The 12,159-nt window shown below is 42.6% G+C and overlaps 1 protein-coding gene across 9 annotated transcripts in view; it reads left to right on the plus strand.

Annotated features, from left to right (window-relative positions):
* The window catches only part of nrg1 (neuregulin 1), a 741,182-nt gene that overhangs the window by 686,016 nt on the left and 43,007 nt on the right, over nucleotides 1-12,159 (plus strand). The window contains exon 1 of one of the 9 annotated variants that reach the window (XM_048529326.2): nucleotides 10,139-10,494. The exons of the other annotated variants lie outside the window; for them this stretch is intronic. Within the exon in view, the coding sequence (XP_048385283.1) occupies nucleotides 10,479-10,494 (16 nt within the window). The 5' untranslated portion in view covers nucleotides 10,139-10,478. Of the gene's footprint in view, nucleotides 1-10,138; nucleotides 10,495-12,159 lie in introns of those variants that run through there. 9 annotated transcript variants of the gene reach the window in all.

Genomic DNA, 12,159 nt, shown 5'->3' on the forward strand with positions numbered 1-12,159 from the left:
AGGATTCAGAGATATTCCCTTCTTCTATGGATTGTCTGTCGAAGTTCTGTCATGTCCAGTCATGGTGCTTAGTTTTAAATGAGTCAACTTTTGAACAGCAAGAATTGACTTGGCCTTGGTTAAACGAGTCAGTAAAGTACTATCAATGTCCTCTGAGACACCTTCCTCCCCCACCCCCCTTCACCTTCTCCAGTCTGCTCCTAGTGACCAACCTCGGTTCTGTTCAGATGGCGTCTCATCTTACTGCAGAAGGATATCTGCAGTGTCACGACAGTCCTTTGTTATTTTTCCTGGACGCGTTTTCTGTTCTCCATTTATTGATTAGCATTTACTTTATTCCAAAAACAGAACTCGAAAGGTCAAAGTCAGCTCATCTGAGCTGTAACATAATAGCCTGCTGCAGTCAAAAATCTGGAAGCTGATTCCTTCTCAAGATCATTTGCAATACATAGGGTGGTGGTGGGGTTTGAGGGGGGTGGGGCGGGGAACGGGGGGTCGTTGGGGAAGGATGCTCGATTACAAGGTGGGCAGAGGGAGTAAAGGAAATTGATGCACTCTTGTTGATTATATGGGCTGCTATCAGAAGGACAGTCTCACTTACTGTCCTATATTACAGCGTGGCTCAGCACATTTAACCATATTATCTCAGTGCAACTGTTCTAGTATTGCTATATGTGGAACATTCAAACAGTCACCCTTCCTGTCATGCGCATGCCTTTCTCTACTCACTTTCCTTGCCTTTATTGTGAATAAAGAAACACACACACACACACACACACACACACACACACACACACACACACACACACACACACAGACGTGAGATAATGATCTTTTTATGTGATGGTCATTGTGATGGGGATGAACTTTCACCAGGATACTGGGGGTAACTCCCTCATTTTCTTCGAGGTGCTATCATGGATTCTTTAATATCCAACTGGGAGGGCAGAAGGGGCTTCTGTTTAATGTTTCGCACACAAGCTGGTGCTTCCCAGAAAGCAGCATTCTCTCAGCACTGCAGTGAAGCATCAGTCTTGATCCATGTGTTCAAGTCCTGGAATGGGATTTGTAGCTGTAAAATTTCCAACCTTGAGGCAGGAGTTCCACAGCTGACATGCCAAATGATAGGGGTCCTGTCTTGGAGATAATTTGAAACATTCACACCTCCCAGTTTGAAAATGGCAATATTGGCATGTACTGAGTGTAAAAGAGAGTCTGCTTCTTGTTTAAGTTGTACTGTGCGTGTAGAATAATGTTGAAGTCAAAGGTAGAGTGATTTAATAAATAGTTGTATTATTCAGTGTCCATATACAAAACTAAACTCGATTCAACTTGTATCACATGTGACCAAATGTTTAAGTGCACCAGTGTAGAGTAAGGGACAGGAGAGAGAGAGAGAGAGAGAGATGCTGATTAATTCAATGACTGCCATTCCTACCTTGTTTTATTCAATTCATACAGTTGGTGGTCCATCTTTGTTAGGGAAGTGACAGGATCTTTTAACAGGTACGCACATTTTTTCTCAGTTCAATTAAATTATTCTTTGCTTGATCATTTGAAGTTGCTGAGGGAGAGATTCATTTTGTACTCAATGAGAAACGGCTGCCCTTTTTACAACCCCAAGCATTTTGTCTTTTCGATTCGATGATTGATTGATTGTGTATTGCCATTCAGTTTGGCACACCTGCTCAGCACTGCGGTATCCGCAGCATGTTGCGCTGCTCTATACGTGCAGCGAGTGTTCTATTTTTACTGTTTGATGGTTTAACATGAAATTACTTAATAAAAAGTTTGTATATGGGGATATTCACTGAAGCAGCACAATGCCAGCACTAACTGAATGGCACTGGCCCTCCATAAGTCACAGGCATGACTGTGCACCTGAGTGGTTTTCTTTCTGCCTCATGATTTTGAAGGTTCTTGCTGAAATCTTAAAGTTAGCTAATTTGGAGGTCCTAGGTATATGACTAGTTATTGTTTGTCTTGTATTCCAGCATTGCCCAGGCTACTCATGTGTTTGTGATAAGATTTACCCCTTCAAGTTTAATCTATCAGTAGGCCTATTGATGCATAATGTTTTGTGTGTTAATACTAAAGAGGCTGAAAGAACTACCTTTTACAATATGATTTGAATGGCATTGGTTTCTACTGGCTTCATTGATATTCAGTGGGTTATACCAGGCTGAAGGCAGCATTGCAGGCAATCCATGAGCATTGCCTTGAACCAGAGCCATCTGATTCGTCTTTGAATTGAATCATGATGTTTTAGTAGAGAATTTGCTGAGTTGAAAGCGGCCTTGATTCACTGCACTTCTGATGTGGCTATTATGTGAGTTAAAACGTTACCTCCGCGAAGCAGCAGAGCAGTTTGAGACAGATTAGAGATAATCTTTGTCTGTCATCAGCAATTTCTTTAGATAGCTGTACAGACACCCGGAGATAAAGTTGTGGCTTAGCAGTGAATGGCCTTTACAAAGATTTTTGTTACCAAGACAATATCTCAGTGTTTTGCACTGTGGTTGCTCTACCTCCGTGGACTCAACTTGAAGCCTTCTGACAAGGGATGGAATTAGTGGATTAAAATGGACTGTTGAGAATAATTACAGCTGGTCAGTAACTATAGAGAAAGAGACATTTAAACTCTAATGATGCATCAGTCTAATAATGAAGGAGTTCTGCGCTGGTCCATTCTGCTTCTAGCGCTGACTGCAGTAATTTTACACCAGCAAAGGTGATTTTCAAGATTTATAGTGGCCAGAAGCATAATAGTGGCTACTGGATAGTCAATATGAATGTTGGTCTTTGGGGACAGCAGATCTACGGGGAGAAACTCGCTCGCGGATTTGAGGGGGTTGTAGCAAATTGCAAAATTGAAAGTGTTATTTACATAATGAATTGGGGAGGGATCCACTGATGTGGCACATAATATGATGAAACTATGGGACCAGCCTTGGCTAGACTAACTTGAATTAGTGGCATGCAGGCCCCACTCTTTCGAGCAGAAAATTATTCTTCAGTGCGGCCCTGAGATGAATACAGTCTTTCAGATGTGACCCCATCTTACTTCTGAATAGGATGTAAAATTACTTGAAGGCAGGCACTGGAGCTCTTCCTGACTTTAAACTAATAATTAAAACGAAACTGTTAGAAATGATAGGAATTCAAATTCTGCAAACTTGTCTTAGTTTTTAAATAGGGAGAGAAATGTGGTTGCTATAAATCTCAATGGATGCTGCTAGACCTGCTGAACGTTTCCAGCAATTTCTGTTTTTATCTCAGCCTGTTTAGTTTGAGATGTGGACATTATTTCATTGAATTTTGTGGGATCTTGCTGTGTACAGTTTGACTGTTGTCTTTCTTGCATTGCAGCAGGAATGACACCTTGGAAAAAGGGCATGAAGAAAACATCACCAGAAGTAAAGAGACCCCCAGTGTCACTAAATGCAGTGTATAAAAGCGAGCTTGCCTTTTCTTTCCCCTTTCCTTGATGTTTAAACAGAAAAAGTTCATTGAACTGAATACATAAGCAAATGGAGCAGAGCGCAGAATGGGCTGCGGATTTGCTAGCGCCTGTTTTATTTCTGCCAACTATGACACATATATCCCTTAATGTGTCAGAAAAGCAAAGTGTGTTTCCATGGTGTAGTTGGTTGTAGGTCTGGTCATCTGCATTCAGAGTTCCTTATCTTGGTTCCGCTGCTGTGAGAAGAACAGGCACCTCCTTACATCGGGAAACGAATTAAATCCAATCGTGAGATTGCTAGGGCAGGCTTCAGAACATGCTTGTGCCAGCTGTGAGCAGGTGAAAGCAGACTGTTAGTGCATCGCCTCAGCTGCAGTGCCCTGGCAACGGGGAGTCTGGGGAGCAGCCAACGCTAAGGACAGCTCCAGTAGCTTCCCATTGCCAGAATCCCGAGTGACAGGAGTTGAGTTTGTCTATTGAACCATTGCCTGGGGATTTGCAGGGTGCCTGGTGGGAGCTGAAATCCGGACCTTTCGTGCAATTGTTGGTGGTTGAAAGCAGTTTAGAGAAAGAGATCAGTTGCATAGTGCGCAGTGCGGGGAAGTAGTGAATTCATCAGAATGGATCTGAAAGCATCAGGAGAGAAGTGAAATAAAGATTACCAAAGATTTGAATTGCAATGACAGGAGTGAACATTTCTTTTATTCGGGTTTTTTATGCAGTTTAACGCGTCAACTGATGATATTTCAGGGTTAATACATGACAATGAGTACGTAACCTTCAAAAACCTCAATGCAACTAATAAACTGCTGCCTTTTTCAAAGTCCATCTTAAAGAAGCAATAACTTCAATTCAAATATTTGATAAAACTTACTTACGTTTTCATGGGGCATGAATATTTTGTCTCTGTGCGCAGGTGTACCTTCAACTTAATCAAAAATCATGCTAAAAGATTTTTGATTGACTCCCCTCCCCACCCACCAATGCTTAATTTTTCACACTAGAAACAAAATCATTGCACCCTGTTGACTGGCACAGCACTGCAGATTGCAACATTTCCACACCAGCTTTTGAACAGCGCAAGCAGCTCAATGGCTGACTCCTGTTCTTCATTTTACTAAACTTGGCCTCTTGACGTGTCCGATTATTGATATCTCTTATGTAATCCTATTGTTCACGACTCAATGAAGCCGATAGCTCATTTGGTAATAGATTCTAATGACTTCCTTGTAAATGCGTCACCCTGGTGAAGGATCTGCAGCCTGTAACTCCCCAGTGTGCTGTTTCTTAACAGCACGACCTCAGTATGTGTGTCTTTATGTTTGTGTGTCTTTATAGCCACTATACTAGCACAGGCCCTGCATGGTCCATGGTTTGGAGGAGAAATGGTATCTTTTAAAACTGAATCAGAAGTAGGTCAGCAGACACTAAAGAGGAATTGTATAATTTTAATTATCCATAACTCCCATTAAACCTCACCATCTGCTCAATCTAGATAGATATTTTCCTGGCTGGTGCAAAGAGTGGCATTTACAGTGTATAAATCCGACAGTTTTTGCACTTTTCATCAGGCTGCCCACCTTCCTATACATTGAAACGGGAAATTTGGCCCCTCGTGCTTGTGTTGGATGAATAATTAGTGAAGCTCGAAAATGGTTTCACATCTTCAGCAGAGGCGACCCAATATCCCATTTGCAATAAATTGTGAAATATTTTCTACCTGCCTTGTCACTACCTCAGCCATTTCTGCCTGAAAGGAATTGCTTCAGATACTTCTTCACCTTGATCTTCAACCATCTTGGTCACGTCCCTGTGCCTAACATTGGCACAAAATGTTACCGCTTCCCAGGGCTCAGGAGGGGAGGCACAGTTTTACAGAGGCAACTGTTCCAAAGGCGATCAGCTGGCAGGGCCATCATTGTTTTGCATTTCAAAGTGACGTCCAAACATTGGCTCATTTAACAGTGGAGAGAAAGCCTCAGGAGATCAGAGTTTGGTGACATTCCCAAATAAAGAGCAAGAGTTGTCCTTGGTGCTGAAATCTCAAAAGAAAATAATCTAGCCTTTGTGCTAGAATGTGGGCCACTTCACAATTAACACTTGGCACAATCACGGACCTAAATGAAGCTTGTATGTGGCTAAATGTTCAGGGTATATCGCTGATGTAATTTAAAGATGTTTAACTCTTAGATTGCCCAGAGAGGCCCCTTCTTTGCTCAGCTAACCCATGTTATAAGTCTTCAAAAGCAAAATGCTGAAAATCTTTGAACACAAAGATAATCCTGGAAGCAATGACCAGATCTGAAGAGAGAAACAAAGTTGATAAAGTCAATCAAAGACCCGTCACTCCAGCAACATAATCCAACTGAGATAAAAATGATACTCCCTGTAAACCAGGAATAACATTAACACCGACTAAATTAAACACTAGAAGTAGCCATTTATGTAAATATTTCAGAATTAACTACACTTGCCTTTCATATCTTTACAATTTGTCTTTGGGTCAGAGAACCATGGAGTCATACAGCACAGAAACAGACCCTTTGGCCAAACTCGTCTGTGTTGACCAGGCATCCCAACCTGGTAAAGTAGGTTCGCATGCCCAGTCTGCCACCCAAATCTCCCCTAATAGGTTGGGTGGGCAGGCCCCTGAAATTGGTAGCCCACTCATCGTAAGTACGTAAATAATTATGGGTCACTCATTTCGATGTGGCTGGCATGAGAAGTGGGATGGCAGTGGGCCAGTCAGGTTTTAAATGCCTATATGAACAAAGGCACGATAGAAGGGAGACCATCTCATTTGAGAGGTTTCCAATGTACATCAGGACTAAGCCACCCCCCCCCCACCTCTGCCCCACTCACCCAAAGGTGCCATCCCACTCTTTCTTGTGCCACACAATTTCCCTCACCCACCATCCTCTATCCCTTCCCCTTTGCTCAAAGATGCCTTCCCTGGCTTGAAATCCTGGCACTGGCATTCTCAGGACAGCCATAGGCTTCTTCCTGTAATGCCACCACAATGCCCTCTGTCCAACACTGCTGGAGCAGAAGCTGCTAGCAACCATTGGCTTGCACCTCCTGAGAATGGGTCTCCTCTGAGTGAAGGGGTGAAGTCTCAACACTAATTGATCTGGCCTGTAGCCATAGAGTGGATGTGCAAGGACCAATTCAGTATCCAACCAGCTTTCTGCAATTTCCACCCAATAACTCTGAAATTATTTCAGGATATCTTTTTTGATTTGGTAGGAAGTTCAGCTTTGGGCAAATTATCCTTGATTTGGCAGTAATTTCACATATTGGTGAATGTGGTGTGTCACAGCATTGAGTGCTATTTCACACTTAACTAAATGGAATACAATGCATAATGCACATATATTTAGAGACAGAACATTCTAAATAAATGCTAATGTGATCTTTTTCCTACTTGAGTCTGCAGCATTTCATTCTTAGTTCCCAATCATGTGGTATAAAGGCAGTGAATCACATCCCACAATAAATATAGGAGGCAACTTCAGCGTTTTGACATGAAAACTCAAAATCTAAATAATCAAGTCACTGTAATTCTTACAGCGTTTAAAATTTTGCTGATGAGTATGTTTAACAACCATATGCTTAAGTTCCAAAAAGTAGGGAGGCTTGGGCTGGACCCAGTTGTCAGAGATCTCTGGTAATTCTTTGGACTCACAGAAGGAGTTAGACTTGTGTTGAGGACTACTTAATTTTTCAAAACGTATTTAAATGTGTCCACTATTACAGATATTTTATATGAATGTGCTTCTGGGGGTGTGTGTGCGTATGATGGTGTGTGTGCATGTATGTGTGAAATGGTGTGTGTGTATGTGATGGTAAGTGTGCGCGCACCTGAGTATGTGAACACAAGCCATAGGAAAAATAGAGCTAAGAAATAAGATCAGGCCGTTCAGCCTGTAGAGATTGGAGGCATGTTGGCTGGGCAGATCTCGCTGACTGAGTTCCCTGATGGGCCCAGGTTAACAACCCCAAACAGGAAGCCCTGGCTGACAGATACAAACGGGGGCTCGGAGAGTTTCCTCCTTCTGGACACTGACTCTGAGCTGGCTGGTAAGAGCCCACATACTGTGCACGTGTAAATAGTGGGTGCCTTGGTGATGGGATACCGGCCCCTGTGCAGTTACTCGCAGCCATTTGAGCCTGTTCTGTTATTAAATTAGATCATGTCTAATCAGGTTCTGGTCTCACCCCCATTTTTCTTTCTGTCTGTCTCCCCTAGCTCCTGACACCCTTGTCTATTAAAAAAAATATCAATAGGAACCTGTTTAGGGGAGGTTTAGGGATAATGATAATATCAGAGGGCTAGGCTAATGCTCGGAGGATATGGGTTCAGATACCAATGGGGCAACTAATGGAATCAAAATTAAATCAATAAATCTGGAATGAACAGTTGGTAATCATGATAGCTACCATCAATTGCTTTGAAAACCCACCTGATTTATTAAAGTCCTTTCCCAGTCTAGTCTACGTGTAACCCCATACCCACAATAACTCTTAACTGCCTTGTGACTATTTGTAGGCAATTACGAATGGATAACAAAGCAATGGCTCTCAGTAATACCCACATCTCATGAAAATAATTTTTTTAAGAAGCTGTACTTGCTGTTGGTTTAGAAATCTTTCAAATCTTTAACTTGAAATGATGAACGAATGATGCTAATTGACTTGTAAAGTATTATAGAAGCTATTTACGATACCTTCCCTAATATTCTGCTGAAGATTTTACATATTCCTATTATCAATGCAGGTTTTTTTTCTGGTGACACCAGTGATTCAGCAGAAGAGGTGTCTTGGGAAATAAACAAAGAGCTGAAATACGGGCTGTAATTTAGTCGAGTTGTGAAAGCTGAAAGGCGAAGCTTGTGGACTGTCAGCAGAATTTTAAAACTGAGCCTCTTCCTCTGCCATCAGTGTTTCATTCTGTGTGATGGACAAGGCACTAATCCTTTTAGTGCCTTGATGCTGACTAGTTGTATCAGGCGACATTTACTTTGGCACCTTGTGGCTCTGCTGAGTCCAGTATTCCTGGAGCGACTCATATCCACTCCCTGCAAAGCACTTTGCACCCGTATATTCTGCAGACTTTTCTGCCAGCTGTTTTTCTGTTATTTTTCTCCTGTGTACCATAGAATTACATGACGGCAATGGGGAAGGAATGGCCCGGCAAGGCACACGACAGCATCAAGAGGTTGTTGACCTCCCTAGCTTTGGTGTATGGGATCTGAAATCCATCAACGTTGTTCAGAATAACTAAGCTTGTTGAATATGGCAGCATGAGGAGTAAAAAGAGACCATTCAGCCCCTCAAGTCTTCTCCATTCAGATTGATTTTGGCAGGTCTTTACCTTAACTGATTTTACTACCTTATCCTTGACAGTCTTTCATAGAATTATCGAATCTCACAGCACAGAAGGAAGGTGTTCAGCCTTTCTTGCCTATTCTAACTCTTTTGAAAGAGTTATCCATCTTAGCCTCAGTAAAATGAGCCTGCAAACCTCCAAGTAAAAACCTATCCACATTATAATGGAAAGCTCCATTGTCCCAGAATCCATACCCTTTATGAGGAGAGCGTTCTATACGGTGTCATGCCTTATGTGGAAAGAGATGGCTGAATTGCAAGTTTCGAGAAAGTTTTGTTTCAAAGACACTTCTCTGTCAATTTGATTCATTCATCCATCACTTCCATCTGGGAGAAGAAGCAACCTGTTCAGTATTGCTCCTGGTGGCCCTTAGAGTAATATTGATGCCAGCATGTTAATAATTGCTTTCCTGATTATGATGCCACCTCTTCAGGATTAACTGCCAGTGTGAACTCATTACTGAGATACCCGTGATGAGGCTTGCAGTGCAGAAAGTGAAGCATGTGTGAAGGTAGAGCTTTCTCCACAAAACCACATTTTGTGAAAATAAACTTGTCGTTAGGTAACAGGCTCACTGAGCACAGTAGGTACTGCGCAGTGTGTATCAAACAGGCACTGTCAGCACTGTTGCAGGGATGCAGAATCACACAAGTTTGATCTCACATCGATTAGAACTCACACTCACTTCTGTTAACAGCGCGGTCCTGACTCAAGGTTGCGGCTCTGAATTCTTTTGGTCTGGAGTGAAGGTTGGAACAGTGAAAGATAGAATATCCAGAAAGGTCTCAGCCTCTTTAACACTCCCCTCCCCCATTGACTTGGCATCTTTTCATTGTCCCAATCTGAGGATCGATGATAAATTGTTCAGCCTGAGCACAGGATGCCGTTAAGGTGACCTAAGCTCTGCACTAGTGTCTCACCTTTTAGCAGCAAGGGGCAGCTGAGCAGCCCTCCATATCTGAGCTGGCACAAGGCTTCATGAGAGAAGTGTTGTCCCTGAAAGTGTCAGAGTCCCGGCTAAAGCAGGGTTAAAAGTGCTAGTGCCTGAGTCGACAGTCACAGTTGTAGGTGCAAGTATGGGTTGGCTTTAGGGGATAATGGCAGCTTGGAACCAATTATATTTGACTTTATCGCCACCTGCACCGGGTGGAGAAATCAGGATGAGCGAGCACACTTGGTGTCCCATTATTTGAGGTTTGTTGGCTTCACTGAAGGGCTGTATTGATTCACTCTGTTAATATTTTGCATGAGTTGATTCTTGTTCTCGAAATCTGTCTTCCTCCTGGGAACAATGATAGGGCAAGTGTTTTGATGCCACTGATGTGCTTCACGACAGAAGACACATTTGAAAGAAGTAACCTTATTTTTGCTCTGAGCAGTGCTCCCCGTGCCTGTCAGAAGTTGGGCACCGCACTGTTATGCACATCCCTACCTGTCAGCCATCACTGTAATAAATCAGCCATTTAACTGTGCAGTGACGTGGGAAGTGAAGGATATTTAAACCCCACCAAAAAAGGGACAGGCAGCAGGTCCTGAGATCATTTCAGGCTCACGGCAGCAACCTCTACCTTGAACTGATTTCAGAAAAGGTGAGGGCAAGAAGTCTTCGTGTCGGTGCTTTTAAAGATGCGACTCCTCCCAGGTAAGAGTTTTACAATAAGGGCTGCAGGGGAGTATAACTCTGCACAATTCGAAAAGAAGGACCTTGCTTGCTCGGTCTGAGATGCTGGCTTTTTCCTTTTCTCGTTGTGGATGACTTGTGATTTTTATCCCGATATCTTACTCTCACCCTATTGCATGAGTAATGAGATTGACTCACCCCGACCAGTCCAGATTTAAAGCCTTTTTTACATTTTTCTTTGAAGGGACTATTTTATTTCCAAAGTCCTAACCCAGCCACGTAAGCATCCACAAGGGCAAATATATACCTCAAGTAGACAGGGAGTTGGTTGTCTGTCATCAGAATTGATCTTATTTTTGGCATGCATCATTTGTCTTTTCTCTGATGTTGACTGCCTGATGTTGCAAGTTTACTAAATGATTGTGCTATTCCAAGACAATTCTTTTCCTCATAAATTCCATGTGTATGACCCATATAGCGTGCATTCAGTTGAAAAAGATAGTGCAGGCACGATGGGTGCTGCAAAATTCTATCAGAAGCCTATGGGCATTGGTTAGATTTGTGTTGGTCCCTGTAATCCATGCACGTTCAAGTTTTGGCAATGCTAGAGTTAAACTTGTGGCTGTGAGGCATCCAACTGGTAGTGGGTTAGTTAGGAAGTAAGCTGTCTCCCAGAGAGCTTTACCAACATCAGTGAGGAGCTGGTTTGATACATCAAACTGCGAGTTCTTATTTGCTTTGAGTGATTCGAAGGAGTTGTGTAACACAGCAGCGGGTCACATTCAATCATGGATTTTAATTTCTTTAAAAGGTTCTGAGACTCAGAGGTTAACACGGCCGTGAGGTGAAAAGAATAGAAGTACCATTTTGCTGTGGTGCGCATCTACCGTTGCTTTAGTATTTTAATTTAAAAATACGTGAAAGGCTGTCCCTTCAAATTGTTTGTACAACAGTGAATGATTTACAATCTTAAGCCAAGCCATTAACTTGCAGAGTTTAGTCTTAGATTTGAGCAGTAGCTTATTAAATACTAGCAATACAAGTTGCTGTGTTTCAATAAAAGGTTGTTACACAATTGGTTGTGGTGACCTGACTGATGCTTGTCAGTTGAGTCACCAAATTATGTTTTGTATCCTGAGGCATCTTTAGACATTTCATACTGTCTAAAGTGCTAATTGTTGCTGCAATGTTTGGCTGCTTCCAAAATGGAGCCAACATCCTTGCTTCAGCTGTCAGATTCTCACACCCTGACCGTCTCCCCATAATCTAGACATAGATGTAAGCGATTTGGTCAGTAAGCTTGCAGATGAATGTGAAGTTCGGTGGTGCGATAAATCATGACGTTGGCGGGGGGTGCGGGTAGGGGGGTAGAAAGCCCAGACTACAGGATTGTGTAGACAGGCTGGTCAGATGGACTGAACTATGGCAAATGGAATTTAATTCTGTAAAGGTGATGCATTTTGGGATGATGAACAAGGCAAGAGAGTACATCTGAATGGTAGGATGTTAGAAAGTGACCTTGGTGTGCATGTCATTAGATCTTTAAGGCAGCAGGGCGGGTGGATACGGTGGTTGTGAAGGCATATGGGATACTTGTCTCTTCCTGTGCTGTAAACCTCTACGATCCTCTGACTATACCACTCCTCGGGGGTCATTTTAGCTCAGTTGGCTGGATGGCTGGTTTGT

This window comes from Stegostoma tigrinum, chromosome 1 (genome assembly GCF_030684315.1).
Source record: "Stegostoma tigrinum isolate sSteTig4 chromosome 1, sSteTig4.hap1, whole genome shotgun sequence".
Classification (NCBI taxonomy): Eukaryota; Metazoa; Chordata; class Chondrichthyes; order Orectolobiformes; family Stegostomatidae; genus Stegostoma; species Stegostoma tigrinum.